This window comes from Pinus tabuliformis, chromosome 7 (genome assembly GCF_031772625.1).
Source record: "Pinus tabuliformis cultivar Carrire ecotype Pingquan chromosome 7, CPIR1, whole genome shotgun sequence".
Classification (NCBI taxonomy): domain Eukaryota; kingdom Viridiplantae; phylum Streptophyta; class Pinopsida; order Pinales; family Pinaceae; genus Pinus; species Pinus tabuliformis.
The window spans coordinates 189585586-189613121 of record NC_142293.1 but is presented as its reverse complement, the minus strand read 5'-3'; the positions used below and the strand labels follow the sequence as shown (position 1 = coordinate 189613121).

The 27536-nt window shown below is 41.9% G+C and overlaps 1 protein-coding gene across 3 annotated transcripts in view; it reads left to right on the top strand.

The window, feature by feature from the left end:
• LOC149246498 (protein HASTY 1-like) overlaps positions 1 to 27536 on the top strand; it is a 306617-nt gene that overhangs the window by 259681 nt on the left and 19400 nt on the right. For all 3 annotated transcript variants that reach the window (XM_089457947.1, XM_089457945.1, XM_089457946.1), the window contains 3 exons: positions 17721 to 17824; positions 17970 to 18291; positions 18374 to 18612. In XM_089457947.1, coding sequence (XP_089314073.1) covers positions 17721 to 17824; positions 17970 to 18291; positions 18374 to 18612 — 665 coding nt within the window. The remainder of the gene's footprint in view (positions 1 to 17720; positions 17825 to 17969; positions 18292 to 18373; positions 18613 to 27536) is intronic.

The window sequence follows — 27536 nt, the reverse complement described above, 5'->3', positions numbered from 1 at the left end:
AGGAAATCGTTGGTACAAGATTGCCAAAAAAACGTCGTTTAGGGCCTCAAAATGACTTTGGAAGTTTAGGACCCGAAGAACTGCTAAAAATAATAGACTGTGCTACAATTAAGGAAACTGAAAAAATTAAAGAAACAATAGTGGGGGTCCAAGTGGAATTGGCGGGTGGCCACTAATATCCAATTGGGTCATTCCCCCCCCCTTAGGAAGCAATGATCCCCATTGCGTTGAGTTCCTCCATTATATGGGGAAACTTCTGCTGAACTTGGTCCCTGGTGCACTTGCCGTGGTGAGGGAGTTTGCCTACGTTGACAACTCGATACAGTTGGATCTTCTGTTGGCAAGTGTGCTTGATCCATGTGTCCATGATCTGATTAGCTGTGGCTTGTTCCATGCAATCTGGATTTAACTCTGTAGGTGTGAGTTGTTTTGCAATGTTTGATTGTCTAGCAATGGTGGGAAGTATGGTCGAAGGCGATCCACATTTAACACTGGGTGTAGGCTAACGAATGAGGGAATGCTGAGCTCAAATGCATTGTCTTCCACAGCCTTGGTAATGGTGTAAGGACCATATCAGAGTGGTCGAGTTTCCGACAGGCTCCGGTAAGGCCTTCCTTTTACAAATGCAACCAGACTTTGTCTCCCATCTGAAACTTGTGTGGAACTTGATGTTGATCATGTCGCTACTTGTACTTGGCATTTGATTTCTCCAGAATGTCGTGGACCTACTGGCGGCTATGTTGGATGTTCTCAATGAAGTTGTTTGTCTTATTGGTTTCGGATTGGACATGAGCCGAATCTGTCGGAGTAGCTGCAAATGGCATGGCCACATCATTGGGAAATAGTGGCTGGAATCCCAAGCCCACCTAAAAAGGGCTGTGGCCAGTCGAGCTATGGAGAGCTCGGTTTTCGCTGTGCTGGACATAGGCGAGGCTCTCATCCCATATGCGTGGATGTTTTGAGTTGTACATGTGCATAATGTGTATGATCATCTTGTTGACGACCTCTGTCTGGTTATCAGTTTGGGGATGCAAAGTTGTGGACTTAGTGAGCTTGGTGTTCAGCATCAACCAGAGACTGGACCAAAATGTACTGAGGAACCTGTTGTCCCGATTTGAGATGATAGACTATGGGATCCCAAAGTGTACCTACACTTGTTCAAAGAAGAGTTTAGCAGTGGCTTCCGCTGTGATATTTTTCATGCAGGAAGCCATAATGGCCATCTTTGAGAATATGTCGACGACCACAAAAACATGGCTGTTTCCGTGCTTAGTAGAAGGAAGGCCCGACATGTAATCCATGGAGATGGATTCCCAAAGTCGACTAGGGGTAGGTAGTGGAGTATGAAGGCCTTGCTTCTTGATGGTCGGTTTGGCAATGGCGCAAGCAGTGCAGGATCTGATGTACTTCCCGACATCCTGTCGAAGATTTAGCCAATAGAAATACTTCTGCAGTATTGCCATCATTTTCTCGACCCTAAAATGCCAACGGCCCGACTGTAGTGTGCTTCCAAGTTTCCAAATCATCTTGGCACCCTTGCTTGAAGGAACACAAAAATGTCCTAGGTGGGCATAATAGGGCATCCTGGAGGTGAAAATCTGGAACTAGCTGACCCTCCAAGAGTGTCTAGTTTTTGTGGCCGAATTCTGGGTCGCTTTTGTAGAGAAGTGGTCAATTAGAAGTCTCGTGCCCACAAGAGTTGAGCATGGGGGTTAACACCATGATCGGTTGTTGGTTGAGGCAATCTGCAACATTATTAGTGTTGCCCTTATTATACTTGATATTCAAATGGAACTGTTGCAGGTATGTGGACCACTTCTGATGGCGATCATTCTGTAACTTCCCTTGCGTATGTATGAACTGTAGGGGCCGGTGGTCTGTGTGGATGACTGTTTCCTTCCCCAAAATGTAATGCTTCCATTGTCGGCAGGCCTGCACAATGGAATACATCTCTTTGTCATAAGTGGGATACTTCCGGACTGTGTTTGAAAGTGTCTGACTATGATATGCCACTGGATGTCCCTGTTGAGTAAGGACTACCCCAATAACATAGTCAGAGGCATTTGTCTCGATCTCAAATGGCTATTGCAAGTCTGTTAATGTGAGCACTGGTGCAAAGCAGAGGCGATGTTTCAACTTTGTGAATGCCTTCTGTTAAGATTCAGACCAAAAGAATTTTGGTTTCGCTCCTCCCTTGGTGACTTGACTCAAGGGCCAAGTGATATGAGAGAATCCCAACACGACTTGCGGTAGAAATTGGCGAGACCCAGAAAGCTACGGAGGTCTGTCAGAGTGGTTGGAGCTGGCCAATCCCAAATGACTTGGATCTTGGCTGGATCCACATGCACCTCCCGTTCATCAATAATGTATCCCAGATATTGAACCTGGGTCATGCCAAAAGTGCATTTCTTAAAATTGGTACATAGCTTGTGTTGCCGCAGTGTTTGGAGAACCGATCGGATGTGGTGGAGGTGCTCTTTCCAACTCTGGCTGAAGATCAGGATGTCATCCAAGTATACTACTACAAAGGAGTTGGTGAATGGCCGCAAGATGTCATCCGTCAGCCTCATGAAGGTTGCAGGAGCATTCGTCAACCCGAAAGGCATAACCAACCATTCGAAAGGGCCCTCCTTGGCTTTGAAGGCAGTCTTCAACATATCGGAGGGTTCGATTGGTACCTGGTGATATCCTGATTTCAAGTTGATCTTGCTGAAATATTTTGCCCCCTTCAGTTGGTCCAGAAGGTCATCAATCCATGGGATCGGGTACCTATTTCGGATAATGATCTTGTTTAACACTCGATAGTCATAACAGAGTCTCCAAGTCCCATCCTTCTTTTGCACCAACACGATCGGGCTCCCTCAGGGCGATGAACTCGGACGGATGTGACCTTTCTGCTACAGCTCCTAAATCTGCCTTTTGGTTTTGTTGTTCTCCAGAACGGAGTGCTGATAGATTGGTCGATTGGGTAGCAACACACCTGGGGTCAGATTGATGGAGTGCTTGATCTGACAGTGCAGGGGGAGGTGAAGATGTCCTTGTACTCCACGAACTTGTCCATCTGTTGTTGTCATGCGGAGGGGCCCTGTCTGGAGGTCGTGGCCACCATCTTGTTCTTCCCTTGAGGGCGTATCATCAGGAAAACAAATTTGCTGGTTTTGGAAATGAGCTTACTGCATTGTTTTGTAGTAACCAAAGAGATAGCAGTAGGTGGTGCTACCTCCGGTACCCTGTACAACTTATTTCCCAAAGTAAGAATAACAACACGAGGCCTTGACTCATACACAACGTGTCTCTTCCATAAGTATGGCTGGCCTAATAATACATCACAAACATCAAGGCTAGCAACGCCACATAATATCTCATTCGTGAAGGGCTCGACGTTGTATGGAAGGCGGCATTGCTGGCTCATGTGAAGATCCTGTCCTTGGTGAAGCCACCCGATGGTGTATGGTTGTGGATGTACTGTGGTCGGTAAGCCTAGACACTTCACGACCTCTGTCGAAATGAGGTTCTTTTGGCTCTTGCTGTCGACAATGAACAATAGCGAGGAACCCTTTACCCACATTTGGGAGAGGAAGAGGCGCTCCTCGTCTTCTGAATCTTCGGGTTTCTCCTTCTAGATCTTCGTGGTGGCAACGGTAGTGTTGGGCTCCACATCAATAATCTACTTCCTTTGTCATTCCCATCGTTGGGTTCTGACTCAGAGTCGGAACATGCATCTGATTCCAAAGCCTTTAGCTCAGCCACCAGTGACTGCTTGGACTGACACTCACTTGTGTTGTGAGGGGAGCTCTTATGGAACTCACACCACTTTCTCGTGTCCTTCTTCGGCTTCACGGCGTTGTTCTTTGCTTGCGGCTTTGGTGGGTTGTCCTGGGTTGCCCCGCCTTGGCTTTGTCCTTTGTTCTGTGGTTTGGGGGCACCTTTCCCTTGCTTCGGATTCGCAGATCCAGAGTCTCACTTCTTTTGTTTAAACTTTTGCTTGATCTTGATGGCATATCGGTATGCCATGCCGAGCAAGGAGATGTCCAGGAATTCCATCTCTTCCTGGATGTAGTTGTGCAGGCAGCCGCGTTACTTGAGAACCAAATGCTTCTCAGAATCCTTATAGCCAACTTCATGCGAAGGGTATGAAAAACATTGGTAAACTCTGGCACATCTTGGTCCCTTCCCTGTCGCAGCATTGTCCACTTTATGTATTTATCCTCATAGCTCCCGATAGGGTAGTACTACTTGATGGCATGCCGGAACAACTTCCAAGTGGGTGCGGCTGAAAACAGTGAGTTTGTACTTGTTTATTTTAGGTATGTTCTATGCTTGAACAATTTATTTAAATTTTCACAGTTAGCAATCATATCAGCATTAAGATAAACTGCAAATAGAACACAAATATAAATCGCAGAAGACAAGCCAAGAAAAGAGGACACAAGATGTGGCGCTAGCCAAGGACAAACCCCACAATGTGTGGGGAAACCCTTGATCAATTCTTCTTTTATGTTCTTCAAAGTTCAGCAGAGAAAGAGAGAGAGAGAGATAGTACATTTACAACAGAAGTCAACACTTTGACTTATCTAGATCTAGCCTAGATCATTTTGTATAGTGATGAGATCAGTTGAGGACATTCTGCTTCAACTGATTCTCCAAGGTGACTCCTTCACCTATCATCGTGTTGCATCTCATCCATTCGCTGCACCTGACCATGTAGCACCATCATGCTGCATCATGCATTATCATGCTGCTCATGATCTCATACATCACGCTGCCCATACATCATGCTGCCCATGAGCTGCCCATGCTCCATGCATCATTGTGCTGCCCATGCACATGATTACATTTACCATGATGCTCATGATCTCATACATCATGCATCATGCTGCTCATACTACTGCCCATCATGCAGCTCATCTTGCTGCTCATAATACCCTTTTGTTGCTTCATTATGGAGTTCATATACATATCGGCCTTAGCTGCTTGCTATGGCTTACAGTGTAGCAAAGCAGCTAGGCTATAGTTCCATGCAATCCTATTATACACAACGTATTGGTATTCCTCCAATACCATGACTGCGTTTGCCTCTTCATCAATGCGGCTTGATGACAGTGGTTTTTCAATGACTACCTGACTAGTATATATAACCATGCCTGCAGTGTATATACATGACTGTCCAGCGTATATACTGTCCAGCGTTTACATTATTGCAACGTATATACTGTCCAATGTTTACATTACTGCAGCGTATATACTGTGCAGCGTTTACATTGCTGCCCAGCGTATATACTATCCAGCGTTTACATTACTGCAGCGTATATACTGTCCAGCGTTTACATTACTGCAGCATATGTTGTCTAGCGTTTACATTACTGCATCGTATATTGTCCAGCGTTTACATTATTGCCGTCCCATAATGAATATGACTTGTATATATCTGCGTTCAATATGACTGCGTCCCATGAATATGACTTGTATATATCTGCGTTCAATATGACTGAGTCCCATGAATATGACTCTCATGCCCAGCGTATATATTGCCAAGACTGTGCTAGGTTAATTCTAAGAGTGCGTTCACCGTTGACTGCGTATGAGTCATGAGTCTTCATGTCCGCATAGAACATTTCTTCATTGCTGTGCGTATTTCCATACTTGATTGCTTTTCCTGTATAGATAGTGGGTTCCATATATGAATGCGACTCTTCATAGCAGCATTGCTTTTGATTGTATAAATGTTATATATAACTTGCATATGAATGTAACCATGAAGAATGCAGCTCTTCATTATCTGCGTGTAAGAATCTCTAGGACCTGTGTATCAATGACCAGCGTATAATGTTCCCTGGTCAGCGTATTGAGTTTCCACTGCGGCTACCTGCAACTATCCTTCATGTAACTGTGGCTACCCTTCACATATCATCTCCATTGCTTGTGGGTTCATGACTGCGTTATCATTTAGGGCATCATTATGCATTGGTAGGGCATCATCTTTGGACCAGCATGTGTTTCTCTTGGTGTCTCACTCCTCTAAAAACCCAAGACGTGGAGAGGAGGAGATCCCTCAAGAATTGTGTGTCTCAAATGACATCAAATCTTCTTCAGTTTATACTAAAACATATAGGTTGAATAGACATGACGTTTGGGCTTCTTGAGCTTACCTCAGTTGCTCGTCGGCTAGATAATAAATCCATAATCAAAATAAATTCATATCTCCATAAATACTTATCTGAATCAAATGATCTTTGGATCAATCCTACACTATGTTGCCAGGAAAGGTAGGTGCGAGGACGGGGACAGGGACGGGACGGGGATGGGGACGACATTTTTGGAAACAGGGTGCGTGGGTTCGTCGGGTAATATAATAATATTAAATTTTAATAATTATATTTTATAAATTATAAATTTATAATTAATAATATATATGAAATTTGAATTTGTATATTTTTTCAACTTTAAACAAGAAAACTTTAATGATAATCATTTAAACATGCACATCATTGAACATTCAACATTGACATTGAAATTTCAAAATTTATCACCAAAAAACTGTTCTTGTGAATCTTTTCCGTGTAACCATGACACTGTGGCAGCTATGTGAGAGAGCTCAAGGCTACTACTAAAACTGAAAATTCAAAATACATACTAGGATAAATGCTAGACTCAGCTATTTTGGTGAAACTTGGGACAGATTTTGTCACACACAGGCTTTAAAATAACTATGCAGCTTAGGTTCATTTGCAAGGATGCCTATCAATGAATCAGGCTGTGGTTGTACAGACCCTTCCTCCTACACAGCCAAGGAGTGTTAGCATTTCTGCCTCCTGCTCTAATTTCAAGACAGCTTCTCTCCTTATTGAAATTGCTCATTCTGGCTGGAGCTTGAGCTTGTAACTTTGCTTTGAATGTTTAGTCTCTCCCACATAAAAACACAATTTTTTCATAGGAGATTCTTCTCAACCTGATAGTGGTGTAGAATTTTCTTGATGTCTAATCATCCACCTGCCCCATGCATGGTGTGCTCTGTGGTAAAGCAATCCCAAAAACAGTGGCAGCCTTACCCTTCCACAAAACACGCTTATCAGTCTATGTTTCCCAATAAAATGCACATCAGCCATCTGATGGCTTGAGGGATAGTTTGTCTTTGAGTGCGAAGCTCTGCCTGAATATTATTCATCTAAACATAAAACATCTTCGCAGTTTTTAGAGATTACTTGGTGTACAAGTCTGTAGAGACCATATATGATTTAGGCATATTTTCCTAGTTTTAATCTTAACATGATGTTATCAAAATGTTGTGAGAAATTTGCTGATTTTGATACTTAATTTAGCCATTGTCCAAAATAGCCCTTCGCCATTTAACAGCATCAGCTGATTACAGCTTATGGCTGGTCTCAATCCTACTTTCTATTTGACCGAAAATGTCTGAACCTATATGTGTGCATTTACAGTTTATAATTTGATGGTTATTTGGCTCGGGAATGAATGTTTCATTCCAAATTGATTTACAAGAATTCTTTAAAAACAAGACTTGTAAAAAACTTAAAAAACCGGGTGCGGGTACCCGTGCAACACAGGTTTTGATGGTAAGGACCGTGGAAGAATGTTTCATTCCAAATTGATTTACAAGATTTGATTTAGGGTTTTTTAGGTTTTGTTATAAGTTTTACCTTTGTTATAAGTTATTTTTTAAATTTCAATAAAAAGAATTATTTGAAAATTAAATTTTTAATATAGTTTTTTTATGAAGAACCCAAAGAACCCAACCCGAAGAACTCGATGAACCCGAAGAATCCAAGAACCCAAGAACCCGTCAAAGGAAAAGAACCGAATTTTTTTTTTTGAAGAACCCGGTTCTTCATGGAAGAACCTAGTTCTTCTGGGTTCGTCTGGGAAGAACCCGTACCCGAGTCCGGTACTTGGGTGCGGGAACCCGGGAAGGGTTCGAGAACCCCACCCCTGGGTGCGGGTACCCATGCAACACAGATCCTACACCTCTTGATGAGAGGGATCCAATAAAAATATCAGCTGCCATAAATAAGCTGACCCACATGGAGTTTGGCCGTAGTTGCCAATTTAACAATACTTTTATCCTTTTGCTCACAGTAGGTTTCTCACCAATCCTTGACGTGGTGGGCTGCTTTGAGAAGTGCAAAAGTGATCTTTTTCCGGCTGGAAAAATCATGAACGGAAAAATATCATTTTAGCAGATTTAACCATTTATCTACAACGTCTACATCTATCTGACCCTCAAATATGTGAATGTCAAAGTTAACTTGTACCTTAAAGGGTGTGGCACTTCTAGAGTAGCTGCCGGAGGTAGATGCATCACCCTTGGGTAGCCACTAAAGGATTTGGGCAAAGTTGTCCATCATCGCGTTCCTTTGTCGCTCGAGGGCTTCTTCGAGCAAGATTTTGATAGGATCTCCTGCTCCCTCGTCTTTCTTTTCATCCGCCATGGGAGGACGTCGGGATTTGCGAGGCTGTTCTTGCAAAGGTTCGATCAGTTCAAGCCCTAACTCCTTATATCCCGACCTCGTTGGGGACATGCAAAGAAAAATAGAGAGAGTAGACTGCTCTAATACCATTGATCCAAATTTAAACAAGAATGCAACAAATTACAAATACAACCATAAATACAAAGATGTAGTAGAAATAACACTTCATTTCATTAATATCAAATTCGGAAATATGCTTACAAACAGAATGGAAATAAGACTAGCTTGAGCGATGGTAGCTTATCTCTGAGAAGAGATGTGGTGGCTACATGCCTCTAAACTATGTTACAATGTGGCTCAAGGGCCTTTTTATTTTTGAACAATAAGAGCAAACCCTAAACAACCAAAACCCTAACCCGAGGAGATGTAACACCAAGAGTCTATGGGCCCCATTGGGGTTAGTTGGACAACCAATTTCCTGGGGTTGCGACTTGGTCATATTATCTCCGTTTGATGTGCATGATACCTCGATGGAAAGATCTCTCCGAGGACTACGACGGAAAAGACGATCTTAAACAAAAAATCGTTGGTACAAGATTGCCAAAAAAACGTCGTTTAGGGCCTCAAAACGACTCCAGAAGTTTAGGACCCGAAAAAACTGCTAAAAATAGTAAACAATGCTACAATTAAGGAAACTGAAAAAGTTAAAGAAACAATAGTGGGGGTCCAAGTGGAATTGGCGGGTGGCCATCAATATCCACCTGGATCAATTGCTTAAGAAATTTGACTAAGGCATATGCTTGCTTTGCCATGGTACTATACTTCAACTCCGACCCTTCAAGTGACTGACTTATGAAAGCTATTGGTTGCTCATACCCTTCATCATTCTTTTGGAGCAACACACCCGCAATGGTATCCTCCGATGCGAAAGAGGAAATCATAAATTCCTTAGAGTAATCAGGGCTAATAAGCACAAGTGCCTTTGCTATGGAATCCTTATTCTCCTAGAAAGCCTAACTACCCTCATTTTACTAAACAAACTTAGCTTCTTTCTTTAAAAGACCTTGGATAGGCTTAGCAACTTCAACATAGTTTGGAATAAACCTCCTAAGAAAGTTGATCTTTCCTAGGAATGATTGAAGGGATTTAACATTGTGAGGCAAAGGAATCTTTTGAATTTCCTCAACTCTCTCAGGATCAATCTTGATCCCATCCTTAGAGATGATATTACGAAGTAACTTCCCTTCGGTTACTCCAAAAATAGATTTCACTGGATTTAGGGAGATTTAATACTCTCTACACCTATCAAAAATCTGCCTTAGATGACCAACATGAGAAACTCCATCTTTTGAAAACATCGTTAGATCATCTTGATATATTTCAATAAATTTCACAATTAAGCCAATTATGCCCTTAAAAGCATAATCCATAGCTGTTTGAAAAGTTGCTCCAGCATTTGTCAGCCCAAAAGACATTCTCAAATATTCAAATGTTCCCCATTGTCATGTCCCCAACAAATGAATTCTGCTAATGTGGATTCACAATTTTGCAATTTTGATAATTATTAAAATTTTGACTTAGGTAAAAGGTTTGGGAGGCTACAATTAATTTTTTGGAGGCAAAGGTGACCGACATAGGAGAAATGAAATAATTAAAGAGTTGCTGGGTTGTGGGGGCGACCCAAAAAAGAAAATCGAACTCCTTGGATGAATTTGTATCTCATGAGGAGGAGGCAAGGAAAGGGGTTCAATATAGTGGGCCCACAAGGATTGGAAGGGGCATAATCTATATATAGGAGGAACAAATTCAATTTTGGGGTCCCTTGAATTGTGCATTTGACATTTGAGAGTTTGCTTGAGCTATTTAGCCAAGTTAACTAGTGTTGTTTAGCACAGGGATTTCCAAGTGGAAAATCCTTTTTCTCTTTCAATTAACTTAGAATGTCACCCTAAGAGAGATTCCTGATTTGATTGGAGAGCAGAGACTTTGTTGTTGGGAGCTTATGATATCACTGGTTCAACCTTTGCGGATTTTGTAGGGGATGCAGGAGCAAATGTCGTGGTGCTTGGGGCAGGAGATTCCCAGGGAATTTCCTCTCGAGAATTTACATAAATTTTCCAAGCGGAAAATCCCTACTCTCTTTCAATGAACTTAGAGTGTCACCCTAAGAGAGATTTCTGATCGGATTAGAGAGCAGAGACTTAGCTGTTGGGAGCTTATGATATCACTGGTTCAACCTCTGCGAATTTTCTAGGAGATGCAGGAGCAAATGTTGTGGTGCTTGGGGCAGGAGATTCCCAGGGAATTTCCTTTCGAGAATTTACATAAATTTTCCTTGTGGGAGAGTGCAGTTCGAGAGTGTTTTTCCAAGCTGGAGACCCTTGCTTTAGTGTGGGATGAATTTGTCTTCCTGGGGCTTGTGTAGACATTTTCTGGGCTCAGATCGCGGTAGAGAAATTACTCGTTGTTGGAGGGATTTGAGGGCTGGATTCTCACTCCCTTTCTAGAAGAAATGTTGTAGAAATTTCTAGCTAGTTGGAGGGGTTTGGAGCAGATATTTAACAACAGTTTCTGAACTGGGCGTTGGGCCAGCTATTAGAAGAGAACACACTAATTTTGGGTAATTCCGGGGGTCAGAATTAGCCCAAAATATTTCTGGGTTTTGTTGGTCTAGTGTTGAGGAGATCAACCCTAATTTTTCAGAATTTTTGGAGGTGTTTGAGGGCCCAAATCACAGTTTGCCTCCAGCAGCAGTTGCAAAGATTGCTCGAGCAAAACATAGCCAGATTCAACCATTTTGAGAGTGGAATTCCACATATTTGACCTAGGTATTGCGTGCTTACCATAGCAAGTCCAAATGCACTCATTCCACCTCACTTTGTACCATATTGTCCATGGAAATCTAATAAAATGGCACCACTCACTTATTTATGCTCAATGGGTGTTTAATTTTAAATTGCATGTGTGGTTTCAGATTTGTATGCTTCACTTCTTGCTGTAGTTGGTTCGTGTTTTAGATATTCACCATGTTTTTCTCTAGTAGAATATTACAATGGTATCAGAGCATGTTCTTGGCTAGCTGTGGCCTCAAGAGCAGGTGATGATAGGACCATTTGGTGGAGCAGTTTATCGTCCTAGAGGCAGAGGCAGAGGTAGAGGAAGGGGCTGTGGTAGAGAGGATGAGCTTGAGCACTTGGCCTCAAGAGCAGGTGATGATAGGACCATTTGGTGGAGCAGTTTATCGTCCTAGAGGCACAGGCAGAGGTAGAGGAAGGGGCTGTGGTAGAGAGGATGAGCTTGAGCACTTTCCAGACATATAGTTTGAAAACGCTAGAGATTTCATGGGGGACAACAATGGGGATGAGCAACCAAGACAAAGGGCACGTGATCCATTAGTAGCTCGTGGGGTGAAAATAGCAGATGATGGGGATGATCAGACAATTGGTAGACTTGCAGCTTTAGAACATGCATGGAGGGCCTCAAGGGGGAGCCAATGATGGAGGAGGCTATTGTACCGGAGAGGGGAGCCAATGATGGAGGAGGCTCTCGTACCAGAGAGGGGAGCCACATACACTAGCACACCAACCAACGAACCACTCACACTTATGGCCATACCAACAAACCCACCATGCTACGCTTGACTAAGGAGCCAAAACGTGAGAGAGGAGTTGATTAGATCCTTCACTGATTGGTTTGATGAGTATGAGATGTGGGATCCCCGAGTCAGGAGGACGCTCACTTTTGCAGATTATTTCCATTTGAAGGAGAAGTACAAGGGGGTTGGAACTTCATCTCGAGGTTGGCAGTAGTACCAGAGTTGGGATAATCAGAAGCTAGTGGGGAAGGTAACATTGCCCAGTTTTGATATGTCATCCAGGAGTTCAACGAGGGAGAGTGATGCCATTAGGTTTGCCACACTACACTTGGAGGGAGATGCCCAGGTGTGGTGGTATCATGGGTTGATCACATTAGGGCATGCATCCATTACTCATTATATTAAGATCACTCGTAGGCTGGTGGAGAGATTTGATATGAAAGACCCAGAGCTACATTTCAGAGTGTTGGCTAACCTGAAGAAGACAAGTAGTGCAAAGGCTTAAATAACTGAGTTGGAGAGACCGCGGTGATGGTCTCCGACATTTCTAAGGCAAGGTTGATCATGCTTTATATTGAGGGGCTGGATAAGCCACTGATTGTAGGATGCCATTAACCGAGCACAAGACATGCTAGATGTTGTTCCAAAGATGAGAGCCTCAATATCTATTAGACCTAGTTTCCCTTTGGAGGGGAAAGATTTTAGATCTCCTCAGAAGGAGTGGACAGGGAAAGGACAATTGGATGATGAGACCAGGAGGGACCTCAGGAGGAGGAAGGTATGCTTCACTTGTAAGGGGCCATGGGCACCAGGGCACTGGTGTAACAAGGGCAAGGCCCACTATATAGAGGTGTTTTTAGATAGTAAGCTTGAGGAGGAGACAGAAAAGGAGCCAGATACAAGAGATTATGGACATCAGGGTACTGGAGGAGGTGGACCACCATCCCCACCTGGTGGAGGAACATTCTTTCCCATTGATAGGGTTATCACTTCACTTCAGGGAGTTCTCAAGTACTTGACTTCACGAATCAGGGGGATGATCCAGGGGCAACGTGTGTCAGTATTGGTGGACAGTGGGGCTACCCACAATTTCATAGATGCGTAATTGGTTGAGCGCAAGGCATTTAGACAATATCCTTTGAGGGGTTTTCAGTTTTAGTGCCAGAAGACTGGACCGTGTAGTGCCCCAGATACGTTCCTTGTTTGACCATGACCATGGGGAACTACTCTATGATAGATCACTTCTTTGTAGTTGACGTTCCTGACACCAATGTGGTGATGGGTGTTCAATGGCTGTATTCCTTCGAGCGAGTCACTACCGATTGGAAGAAATTAGAGATGGAGTTCATGGGTCTAGATGGGAAGATGGTATTATTGAGAGGGATGCACTCATATCCACGCAGACAGTGTCAGTGCATAGGATGAAAGTTGACTTGAGACATGGTGACATCACTTGGGCTGCATAGTTGAGGATTTTAGAGACAGGGGGACTAGTGCAATAGACACAATTAGACATATTGACACTTGGAGAAGCATCAAGCAGTATTTGGAGGGATTCCACCTGGCAGGCCACCAAACAGAGGATACAAGCACACCATTGAGTTGGAGGATAGGGTGCATGCAGTCGTTACCACTCTGTACAGGCATCCCAAGAAATATCGGGATGAGATTGAGAGGGTGATAGATGAGCTATTGAGATTGGGGCACATTGGCCCTGTTTGAGCCCCTTCTCTTCTTCATTTGTATTGGTGAAGAAGAAGGATGGGACACTTCATATGTGTATAGATTACCGGGCCCTAAAAAAAAGACACTAAAGAATAGGTATCCCATTTCGCGCATTGATGAGTTGATGGACGAGCTTAGAGGAGCTAAGTAGTTCTCTAAGATAGACTTGCGCTCGGGGTACCACCAGATCTGGGTGAGGGAGCAAGTCATCCAAAAGACTACCTTCCACTGTCACTATGGACACTTCGAGTTTTTCGTGATGCCCTTTGGGCTAACCAACACACCAACCACGTTTCAGTCTTGCATGAACCATGTGTTCCGCAAGTAGTTGCGACGATGTGTCTTGAAATTCTTTGATGACATCTTGATATACAACAGGACATGAGAGGAGCACCTCCAACACTTGGAGGAGGTATTGTGCATACTAGAGGAGCAACAACTGTATGCGAAAATGTCCAAGTGCGAGTTTGGATTGACAGAGATGTTATACCTTGCACATGTGATTGGGGAGGATGGAGTAAGGGTGCACCAAGAGAGGATTAGGGCCATCCTAGATTGGCCTACACCCAAGAATGTGACAGAGTTGAGGGGATTAAAGGGCCCTCAATAAAGACACTGAAGAATAGGTATCCCATTCCGCACATTGATGAGCTGATGAACAAGCTTAGAGGAGCTAAGTAGTTCTCTAAGATAGACTTGCGCTCGGGGTACTACCAGATCTAGGTGAGGGAAAAAGGCATCCAAAAGACTGCCTTCCACTGTCACTATGGACACTTCGAATTCTTGGTGATGCCCTTTAGGCTAACCAACACACCAACCACGTTTCAGTCTTACATGAACCATGTGTTTCACTAGCAGTTGCGATGACGTGTCCTGGAATTCTTTGATGACATCTTGATATACAACAGGACATGAGAGGAGCACCTCCGACACTTGGAGGAGGTACTGCGCATACTAGAGGAGCAACAATTGTATGCGGAAATGTCCAAGTGTGAGTTTGGATTGACACAGATGTTATACCTTGGACATGTGATTGGGGAGGATGGAGTAAGGGTTCACCAAGAGAGGATTAGGGCTCCTAGATTGGCCTACGCCCAGGAATGTGAGAGAGTTGAGGGGATTCTTGGGCATTTACACATGTTACAGGAGATTTGTGAAGGGGTTTTCCCAGCTAGCAACACCCCTCATGTATTTGACGAAGAAGGGGGCTTTTGAGCAGACTGATGTGTGCAAGAGGCCTTTGAGCGCCTCAAGCAGGTGATGAGTACTATCCTGTTTTGGCCCTACCGAATTTCTCACGGCCATTTGTTTGGGAGTGTGATGCATTTGGAGAGAGCGCTGGGGCAGTTCTAACCACTGTTGATAATATCGGCGATATATCGGCGATATTCGGAAATATCGCGATATTTTCGGCAAAACGATATATCGCCGAGAAAATATCGCAATATTTTCTGTTTTGAAAATATCGCGATATTTTCAAAATATCGGCAAATATCGGCAAAATATCGCGATATTTTGAAAATATTGGCAAAATATCGGCTATATTTAAAAATTGAAAAAATTATTTTTTATGCTTGCCGATATTTGCCGATATTTTGCCGATATTTTCGCCGATATTGCCGATAAGATATTTTCTGGACCCTCGCCGATATTTTGCCGATACCGATATTTTCAACACTGGTTCTAACACAAGGGGGCCATCCTATAACATCTGAGAGTATAAAGTTACAACCACATGAGTGGTTGTACTCCATATATGACAAGGAGATGCTGGCTGTGATGCATGCATTGGCCAAGTTTAGACAATACCTGGTGGGCAACAGGTTCAAAGTGAAGACTGACCACAATAGTCTTCGCTTCTTTTTGGAGCAGCAAAACTTGCAGGAGAGACAACATAAATGCGTCAGGAAGATTCAAGTTAATGATTTTGAGATTGAGTATGTCAAGGGCAAGCAGAATATAGTGGTTGATGCACTATCACGAAATCCCACGACACTCTCTTTGATGGACGTCATGCAGGATTGGAGTGCACTAGTTGTTGGTGGAGTATTCCAAGGGTCGAAAAACATGTGAGGTCTTGGATGGTACGCATGGGGATGACAGGTACTAGGTGATGGATGAGGTTATTTATTACGAGGACAAAATTTATCTGGTACCAAGCTCACAGTTGAGGGAGAAGATCCTACATGCATCTCATGACTCACCTTTGGCGGGGCATCAAGGATTCTCCAAGACATACAAGGCCATTAGGGAGCGTTTCACTTGTCGGGGTCTTAAGGATGACTCCTTGAGGCATGTGCAGGAGTGTGATGTTTGCCAAAGGAACAATGGAGAGCACACTCATCCTGCGGGACTACTACAACCTCTTCCTATTCGTAAGAGGAAATGAGAGAGTATATTGATGGATTTCACCACTGGGTTACTGGCCGTTTAGGGGCGAGATTGCATCCATGTGGTGGTTGACAGATTGGCAAAATTCGCCCACTTCTTCGCCATCCCAGCCAAGTATTCAGCCTCACAGGTGGCCAAGTTATTTTTCTGGGAGGTGTTCAAGCTGCATGGGCTGCCTAATACAATTGTTAGTGACTGGGACAACAGATTTATGGGAGGATTCTGGCAGGAGCTATTTTGCCTTGTGGTGCATGGAGCTTACACCCAGCACGAGCTATCACCCTCAGACAGATGGACAAACGAGATCGTGAACAGATGGCTGGAGGGCTACCTGCGCAACTATGTGACCAGACAGCAGAGAGCGTGGATGAAGTGGCTTGCACCTTGGGGAGTACTGTGACAACACCACCTACCATAGGTCCATCGGTTTGTCACCGTTTCACGCTTTATATGGTTATGATGCACTGACTTTCGCTGATATGATCTTTGGAGATAGCAGGGCCCCAGGGGCTACCAGAATTTCAACAGATTGGCTGGCAGGGCGAATGTAGTACACATCTAGTCTCTCCATGAAGTCTAGATAAAGGTGCCTGTTTTCTTTTTCTTATAATGACAAACAATATGGGAAATTGGCTAGTAGGGCCAATGTAGTACACATCTACTCTGTCCATGAAGTCTAGATAAAGGTATCGTTGAAAGTTTTCAAGATGTATCCATTGTGGAAAACCTTATTGAAGGAGCATTATAGTCAATCTTTACGAATTTCTTCAGTGATGATCCAGTTACATTTGATAATAAAGATCAATGGGCTTAAAATTGGAATATTGTGAAGGAACAAATGGTGTCTTTAGTGGCCCAAATGAATTCAATTTTATGAAGTTTTTACAATAGAGAATTGGCTCAATTCATGCTAAGATCTAATTATTCTGTTGTTTATCTTTGAGATGAAATTCACTGTTGCCTCTGAGTGTCAGCATGACATCACTGTGTGTATCTGTATCCCATATAAACTGTAATGATCCAGTTACAATTGATATAAAGATCAATGGTCCAAACATTGGAAAACTGTGAAGGAACAAATGGTGTCTTTAGGAGCCCAAATGAATACAATTTTTTGAAGTTTTTCATATAGAACTGGCTCAGTTCATGCTAAGATCTAATAATGCTGTTGCTTATCTTTGAGATAAAATTCACCATTTCCTCTGATTGTTAGCATTACATTACTATCTGTATCTGTATCCTATATAAGAAGTAGATGGTATTGCAGGAGGAGGTGTATTGACTTAAAGGTAGTGCAACTGAGTCTTGGCTTCATGTTGATAAATTTGTATATGCTGTATAGGGTTTATAATTAAACATAAGATAAACAATATAAAGGAACAATATCAATTACTTTTTCGTGATCTAAGAGCTCTCTAGGTTGAATTGCTTCTTTGGTTATACTAGACGAGGAGAATGATTATGCAAATTACTAGTGAACTTCAATTTGTGTTCTTTGGATCTAATAGTGGCATTGAGCCAAGAACAGTGAGTTTGTAGAGTGGATTGTATCTTTTACTGAGAATGCTGCAGTATTGTCACAGGATATTTCTGAAACCATGGCTAAGCTCCAGGGAGAAAGACGTCTTTTACGCAGTGAACAGAATCTGTTTGGGGAAGCATTTCTTGTGATGGCTTCAGCTGCAGGGTAGCTACCTATCTTAACTCTGCATTAAAACATAAGCTATCAATTATTTTTATCATGTCTTCATACTTGCTATTTATTTTTTATAGGGTTTGTTCAAGTGGATTAGAACTGCTGTTTTACTATTATTGCTGATTTTGCCATGCAGGAGTGAGCAACAGCAAAGTGTTTTAAATTGGTTACTTGAACCTTTAAAGGAAAAGTGGATCCAAAAAGAATTGCGAGATACATATTTATCCAGTCGAAAAGGTTTGGTGCATCTTTTAACTAGAGGTCCAAATACACCAGAGAATGAACGAATGTGGCATATTTTCCACACAGTCACTATTTTTGAGAGAGCCCTTAAAAGGAGTGGTAGTAAAAAGGCTTCACTCCCCACCTCTCAAAATGGTTCTGCATTCACTATTGATGTTCGTTCTTCTCATCCTATGGCTTCTCGCTTATCGTGGATGCTTCCTCCTCTCTTGCAGGTAAGGTTTCTTGACCATTGATTTTTTATTTGTCTTTGAGTTTTTCTTATGTGAGAAGTTTTACAACTGGTTGTGCTTGCAGTTGCTTCGCTGTATACATTCACTTTGGTCCCTGCCACTAGATCAAAATTTGCCAGAAGAGGTGCGGGCTGCTTTAGTCATTACTCCTGCCGAGCAAGCTAGTCTTTTGGGCGAGGCTGCAACCAAATTGAAGGGAATGGGGGCTGGGGATGGAGGTCAGGTGGATTTGAATAAGCCAGGAAGCATTGATTTGACTGAAAATGAAATTCGCAACTGGCTGAAGGGTATTCGAGATAGTGGGTATGAAGACATTCCATACTAATTTGAACTTTTTAAGAACTGGTTGTCCTTAATGATGATGTTTATTTTATCCTCTGATTGAAGATACGACCACACAAATATAGTGAATCTATGGTTTATAGTTTCTAATAACCTTCGATAACATAGCCAGATGTCTCTTGCTTGCTCAAATAATTTTATTTAGCCAACCCCTCCCCTTCCCCCTAAAAGGGTAGATAAATAGCTACGTTGCACAATCTTTGAAATGAGTGACTGGGGGGATGAGTGGGTATTGTGTGAGGTGACATTGTTACTTTTCCTGAATGTCCATTTGATAGAGCATAACTACTGGAGACACACTGTACTAATTGGGAGTCGTTTCATTATAATAAACAATGCCTGGTGCTCTGTAATCACATACTTGATTTATTATCTGCTACATAAAGCGAGCTATGAAGGTTCAATATGTGACACCTTGTATGGGATTAAACACCAAGGTTTCTTATCGAAATTCATCAAATGTTTTTTCCCCAAGGAAAAATTGTAATTTCAATTATGATAATAGTGAAAATTACATCCTGTAGATGCTTTTAAAAACATATCAAATAATGTGACCATAGATCACTCAGCAAAACTAACTCATATTGATAATCATTATATGTCTCAAAAAATATAGATCATTGTTCAAAAATTACAAAAATATAACTGTCATCTAATCACAAGCTGCTATCATTTCTATATAGATATACAGTAAATAAGATGCCAAAATGCTGATGTATATAGTGCAAGAGAGAATCAGTTCTGTGCTGCATCCAGCTGTGGCCTGTTGTCAAATAGTCTACGATAATATTGATAATGATCAGGCATTGTGCTCGATTATCATCCAAATACCATGGTCCTGTTGTGAGGCCTCCTTGGATAAACTGTCGGAGAGTGTGTTCCTTTCCCTGTAGATATGTTGACAGGAAATATCAAATATGATCAAATTGAGCTTTAATCAAAATGACCTCATCCAACATGTTCCCGAGTGTAATATGCCCAATTTTGTGAGTATGAGAGTCACTAAGGGATTTTTCCCAATTTAAGTAATATTAATTAAAAAGGGGCAAATATTATTGGACAAAGGTGGTTAGTATTATTTTATTGGAGAATAGCGGCAAATTATTATTTTATTAAATGGCGGAAAATTATTATTTTATTAAATGACGGCAAAAGTAACTTGCTGAAAAATGGTCCCCACCAATAAAATAATATTAAAAAAGGAGTCTAGAGGCATGCGGAGAAATTATAAAAGGAGGATGGACTCATTTTGTGGATTATCTTTTGGCAATTACACTTCATATTTCATCTTCTCTTGGAGCTGTTTAGCACAAGGGCCAGAGCGCTGTTTAGCACCAGGAATTCCAAGTGGAATTCCACTCTCATTTCGAAGGATTTCGAGTGTCTCCCTAGTGAGGTAATTTGAGAGTTTAATTCAAGGCTTCCCTTAAGCTTATTGTAGGAAGATCTACTCTGTGCATTTCCTGGGTGCAGGAGGAGTTCATGGTACAATGTTTAGAGCAACAACTGTGGGTGATTTCGGGCTTTTGGAGAGAGATTTCCCTTGGTTGTAACAAGAGTTTGTTGGTATTTTGAAGGGCGGAGATTGAGGGAATCTCCAGGGCCAAATTTCTTTCATTTATACAATGCGCAAAGCTCATTGGCTGAAGCTTGCGCAGGAGAGAGGAGCAACAGATTCAAGGAGAGATTGGGTTTGGAGAGAAAGCCTATTTTTAGAGGAGAATTTGTGTGGAGTTTGGGTGGCTATTCAACAGTTGTTTGGAGCAGATTTGAGCAAAGCATTTTCAGCAGTGCACAGAGTTTACCTGGTAAAGCCATTCACACTTTTTTGGGTCATCTGGGTCAGTTGGAATCGGGCCAAACCCTTTCTGGGTTTTGTTGAGATTGCAGTGTAGATACCAGGGTTAATTTTTCAGAATTTTCTAAGCGATATGTAGGGTAGAAACCCAGTAGGGCGTATAGCTAAGCAAAGAGCCATTTGCACCATTTTGGAGGGCTTCATGATCATATGGATTCAACCCAAATCATTTATTGGTTTTTTCTGGATTTTGGGAGTGGAGTATAGAGCTAACTTTTCAGAGTATTCCGTGGAGTATTCAAACCTGAGACTAGGACTTCAGCCAACAGCCAACAACATATTATTTCTGAGTAGTGCGCAGATCAGTGTTGCAAACATCTTGATAACATCCCGACTTTATCTCGAAATCATGATTTTTTGGCCTAGCCGATGTTGCCAATTTTTTTAAAATATTTTATGGTATCTTAAGTTTACCGATGCTTGTCGATTTTTTATCGATATTTTCCTGATTTTTACGATTTTTTGGTTTTCTAGACCCTTGCCAATTTTATCCCGATGCCAATATTCGCAACATTGGCACAGATCACTCTAGGACCATTCCTACCACTTGGGTTTTGGACAATTTCTTGGGTTTTTCTCAGCTTGCAAAGCAAGCCCAGGGTCCAAAATTTCAGCTCATTTTATATACTCTTTTATCATAAAATTAATAAAATGGCTCATATTGTGTTGTTGGACATTTTGGTGTTTTAGTTGTTGTGTATGAGTTCTTTTTTATTTATGGTTCCTAGTCCATTGCTTGATATTAGTTGTTAAATTCCAATTAAGAATATTACAGTGGTGTCATAGCATGATCTTGGCCAACTGTGGGGAAGCTAGCAAGATCATGAAGGCATTGGGCATGTATGCACAATGATGGGTGACATGATAGACAAACCCATGGCTCAAGGAAGATTTAGTATGTTGGAATTCTGGGGTGGAATCCTCTAGAATGATGAGGGGTTCCAGTTGAGGAAGGTGACAAACTAGATCCATTCTCATCCTTACATCATAGACACCAGAAGTGTGCAGGCCATGGGGGTGCGACCATTCACACCATGTGGGGAAAGTTGACAGAATCATGGTACTAGACCTCTTTAAAAGGAGTGGACAAGACATGGGCAGTTAGAGGGTGAGACTAGGGGGCACTTGTGCTGGTGGAGACCTGGCTTTAGATATTAGGACCCTGAGGAGGTTGAGCATGAGGCAAAGGAGATGAGTGTGAGGAGCATGTAGATATACCTAGTGAGATGCGAGAGCCACCCTTGTTGGGGGTCCCCTTGCTAGCTTTGATTGCACCTTAGTGGAGAGAGGAGAGTATACACTCAGAGGGTTGTCTATTGAGGAGGTGCCACCCAGAGATGAGGTGTCGACAGTTGATGAGGTACCCAACACTATGATCGAGTTTTCAGACATTGGACACCCACAACAGATTTATGAGGTGCCTAGAGACATATCCTTCGTTACCAAGGTGCCAAAAGACAGAGGGATCTAGAGCTATGACCAAGTGTATAGATGATAGCCACCCACAACAATTTCATCAATTCCAGGCCAACCTTCTAGCATTGAGAAAGAAGGCCATAACAATACGAGAGGCCATTTTGAAGCAAAAAGAGGAGTTGGAGGGCATGGGAGCGGTTTGTGCTGAGTCAATGACCAAACTGGCTCGCGTTGGGGCACGATTGGATTCCTTAATGGCATAACTCGAGTACACATTGGAGCGTCAGAGCAACTCTCTTCAGACATACATAGATGGGGTTTGTAGCACTAGTAGGTTGCCTCTGCACGTTGGAAAGGGAGTATGTGTTGACCAAGATGGTGAGCTGAGGCGACATGAGGCTTCATAGGGTGCAACATTCACAACATGGAGGGCTTGTTCTGTGTATGAGAGTTTGTGCATTCGATTCCTCTCTTGGAGTTGGGTGGCGAGAGATTCTGAGTTGGTACCCGGTGGAGTGGGTTAGGTGTCGGGATGTCTCCCCAACCATAGTTCAACAAGGGTCATGGGTAACTAATGGTGCTCTAGGGCCAAACTATTATTGGGTTCCCCCATCACTTTAGGTATTTGGTCGGTGATAGCAACAACTTTGTGATGGATCTAGTGCTTGAGCGCATACACACTTTTAGATTTTCATTAGAGTTCCAAACAAGCCTATTGATAGGATGGATTGACAGGGGAGTAGGCAGATTCTGTGAGTTTCCATGGCAGGCTAACCAAACATGGGGTCGTAGGAGGATTAACACACTCTGTTAGGGGTTGATTAGAGGAGATGGCATAGGCCGACCACCAGCTAGAGCGTTGTATGGGGATGAGAATTTTCCTCGGATATGTGGGGCGCAAGGAGGAGTTCGTTTTAAATTTTTGTAGCAGCAACTGTGGGTTAGAGATTTCGGGCTTTTGGAGAGAGCTATCCCTTGGTTGTAGCAATAGTTTGTTGGCATTTTGAAGGGCAGAGATTGAGGGAATCTCTAGTGCCAAATTTCTCTCATTTATACAGTGTGCAAAGCTCATTGGCTGAAGCTTGCACATGAGAGAGGAGCAATAGATTACGAGAGAGAGTGGGGTTGGAGAGAAAACCTATTTTTAGAGTAGAATTTGTGTGTTGTTTGGGTGGCTATTCAGTAGTTGTTTGGAGCAGATTTGAGTAGAGCATTTTTAGCATTGCACAGATCCGACATGTAGTTCCTTTGGGTGTGAGCAAAATTGGAGTGTGTTTGAAAAAATACACAACAAAAAGTGCAACAAGTAAAAAATTTTCAAATTCAATTTTGAATTCAGTTTATTATTTTGAACATTTAAATTTTCTAAGTACTAATTTACAATTTATGACACTAATACAAATTGGAATCCCAATGCCTCAATGACATGGTCTACGTCTACACAATCTCTGGTTGTGGTTGAGACAACTTAAGAAAACTCATGATGTGGAAGCCATCTCATTGGACAAAATAATACCACTGCTGCATGGAGGGTTGAGATTGAGAGGCTTGTCATGGACTTGATCCCTGATTGGTTAGATGTGGATCCAGAGGCACTAGAGGCAGAGGAGGTAGCAGTTGTAGGGGAGGGAGAGCCAGAGATAGAGGAGGAGGCGGAGGAGCAGGGTCAAGAGGCAGAGCAAGAGGAGGATGAGGAGGAGGAGGTGACACCATTTAGGATGGGCAAGAACAGAGGATAGAGGCCACCTCTTTTTTTTGCTTCTAGAGGATGACAAAGTCCATTTATAACCCCAAGGGCAAGGCCTTCTTCCTCTAGAGGAAAAGGCAAAGCCATTCCCTATTCTTGTAAAAGGGGCAAAAGATCTTAGTGACTGATTACTTTATGACATGTAGATGACTCATGATATATACATTTATTATATTTTTTGTTGATATTTTGACTCTTGAGAGTTGAGACTGAGTTAGGACACAAGATTCAAGACTCCAGATTCATGAGTTGATTCACTATTTTGATATTTGATGTAGCAGTAGACTTCATATACATATTATATATTAGCTTTCTTTTCATGTTCACATGGAAATGAATTTATTTGATGTTGTGGATACTTTAGACGTCAAAAAAATGAATATTTTTGTATTTTTATTTTTTAATTTTGTATTTTTTTTTAATTTTGCTGAATTTTTAAAAAGATCTAGACTTTAACGACTTTTTTCAATTTCTGGACCCTTGCCGATTTATTCCCGGGGTTGACTTTTTCCACATTGGTAGTGAATATTTTTTGGGGTTTTCTTTCATTAGTATTTTTCTAGTTTCTAAGATTTAGATTTCTCCTAAAGTTCTTCTGCAGATAGGGAGGTTAAGTTATTGTGGTCGTGAGGGTTCTAGGAGGGCTGTGTTTTCTCTGAGAGGTTGAGATTCCTTGTGGAGGCTGTATTTGCTAGGAATAGGCCATACTAGATTACCTGGAGGGCCATATGAGTTGCCAGAAGAGCCAAGAGGCATATTTTGTCTAGGACGTGAGCATCAAAGCGTCTAGGAGTGGCACATGTGAGGCTATACACCTCGTATTTGCTAGTGTGAGGCTCTGCCAAGCTGCAGAGGGAGGTTGTGAGCCTTCCAGTGGTTAGATCATTTGTGAAGGTGAACAAATATTTTTCCAGGGCTTTGCGGGTGTTTGGCAAGTAATATTGTAATATTCATGAATTGAAGAATTTGCTAAAGATTAATAAAACTCTCAGATTTGAAGCACTAGTTTTTCCTTCGGGGTTTTTCTAGGGACATTTTGTTCGAAAATATGTGTGTTCATTTTGTGATTGGTTTTTCTCTCAAAGTTTTGCAGTTTATTTTTGGTGAATATTGCAATCTTGTTTTTATTTGGTATTTGCAGTGTAATAATTTTGATTAGAATTAAATACATTGGATAATTACTAGTTGATTGCAATAAATAATATTTTTATCGAATTTTCACATGGTATTAGAGTAGATCTAAAGCGTAGAGGTTTGAAAGAAGAAGGCAAGGGCTTAATACCCAGATGGATTTCTTAGGTTTATTCCAAATTTACTTGGAGGAATTTTACCAGTGTTATTTTTTGCAAGAGAGGCCTATATTTTCAGCCAGACTGTATGTGCTGGGTACTGAGGCCATGTTGAGGGCCGAAATACTCTAGGAGGGCTGAGAAGGTGAGGCTGAGCCTTTTTGAGAAGTTCAAGACTTCTACAGGCTAGGCTGTGAGACCAGTTTGCTCGCTAAAGATCACACATGAGGGCCATATTGTTTTCTAGAAGAGTCGAACATTCTCAGAGAAGCCAAGATCACATGCAGAGGGAGTCTGTGAGGTTTTCTAAGTATTTTTTGTTAGCTAGTAGAAGATATATATATATATATATATATATATATATATTTTTTTTTTAAATTTTAATTTTCCATCGAGGGATTCAGTAATGGCTTCAGCAAGATTGAGGGATCAAGATAGGTTGGATGGTGTATCTAACTTTGGTGTCTAGAAAATCTGGTGCCTTCTTATTTTAGAAGAGGTTGGGTTGAAGGAGTTTGCTACGACACATATTGCTGTACCAATAGATCCTATCGTGTTGCATGAGTACCGGAAAGATGATGCCAAGGCCAAGCATATTATTCTAGATGGTGTCAAGGACCACATTGTTCCAAATTTGGAGAAAGAAAACACTGCCAAGAAGATGTGGTATGCCATCAACAAACTTTTTAAGGATAAAAATATGAATGGGAAAATGGTCTTAAGAGAGGCTCAAAAGCACCAAACAAAATAAGGGAGAGAACATTGTTATTTAGATCGCCCACATTAGGACAATGAGACATCAACTAATAGCCATTGGAGAGGTCGATGGCGAAGAGCTTGTGACAACAACCCTAAATGGGCTTCAAAAGCAGTGGGATGTTTTCGTGCAAGTGGTTAGTGGAAGATCTAATTTTCCTACTTGCAACTGCTTGTGGAATGAATTTGTTAATCAAGGTTGTCATTGATGTCAATATGGCATTGACTGAGATGTCAATATTCTTGAGATGCCTGGTTCTAGACGATGATGCCATGACTCTTGGTGGTTGCTTTACTAGGATAACAACAATGAAGATGTCAAGTCACAAAGAAGTCAAACCACCAATGAAGGAAGCCCTAAGAAGTACTTGAATTAACTATGATGTTTCCAAGTGCCAATCACGTGCCTTGATTGGTGATCTAGATCCTAATTGCCAATATACTGTTAGTTTTTGGTAGCATCAGAAGTGCTCTAGCCTTGAAAATTGGTGGAGAGGCTAAGGCACATGAATTCTAAAGAGCCCATAAACCGTTTGGTGAAATTCCACCCGATTTGTATTTTATTAAAATAATTAATATTTTTAATGGGGTTCCTAAGTCTAAACTTAAGAAAATTAAAGTATTAATGGGTATTAATCAAAATATGGGTGAGAATGATCTAGAAGGCGGATCAAGTCAAGTTTTAATCTTAGTCGTTTATTAGAGACTTAACCTCGACCGTTGAAGTCTCAACGAGACAAAAATAAGGAGGCTTAGGGTTCATTTAGAGACACACAGAGAAATTGAGAAAATCGATTTTCTGAGGTAAAGTTCACAGGAGGAAAATCGAATGAGGAGATCTTGCAACAGAGGGGTAGTGAGAATTTGGAAGAAGGAATTTCTGGAGAGTACAATGCAAAGAAAGTATAAAAAAACATCCAGAGGAGGGCTAATGTTAGCCTATGCAGTGTTGATGCAGAGGCAAAGCAGTCAGTGAGGGGAAGTCGAGTTTCTGCTGAGGGAATTCAAAGTTCAATTGCCAGAAGCCAGGGTGTGAGACTGGAGGCAGGAAAGTTGATTTCTCAACCAACAAAGGATCCAGAGCAGAGAGGTAGCATAATACCCAGGAGGGGTGACACAATTTGATGCAGAGGTCACGTAGAGGGTGACACAGAGCCTCCAGAGCTGAAGGATCAGTTACTGTTTCTCTAGGGACAGGGTGAGATCATTTCACCAGTCTTTTGTCCAATATTTTCTCTGTAAAGGATTGCTAGTTGAGCATCCTAGATTTGTACTCAGAATTTTCTCTTGCATAATAATAAACCCTCAGAGCTGCTGCACTGATTTTCCCACATTGTGTTTTTGGGGACTATTTTGTCCAAAAATAATTGTCCTTTGTATCTTGTTCTTTGCTCAGTTTTCTGTTTCACGTAATCAAATTTTAAGTAGTGTAGGCTGCAAAAGTAATTTGCTTCAGTATTCAGAGAATAACTTGATAATGCATATTAAAATCAAGTAGGTGAAGTAGATTCAGATTTGCTGCAGTTGGGGTTCCTTGAGGATTAGCAATTTTCACATGGTATCAGAGCATTTATTTTGAAATAGGAAGAGTAGATCCAACACTGAGTAGTGAGGCCAATAGTTGCATTTGGCAGCAAGAACCACCTTGAAGGGATTCCGCAATCCTTGCTGGGAAGCAGAGATTTCGAGGAAATCTCTCTCTAAGAGAGTTGACAAAGAGGTACGATTTCCAACTCGCGAGTTTGCAGAGGCAGAGGAAGTGATGCAAAGCCTCATCGCAGTGCTTGAAGGGCGTAGTTTTTATGTCGAGGCAGAAATC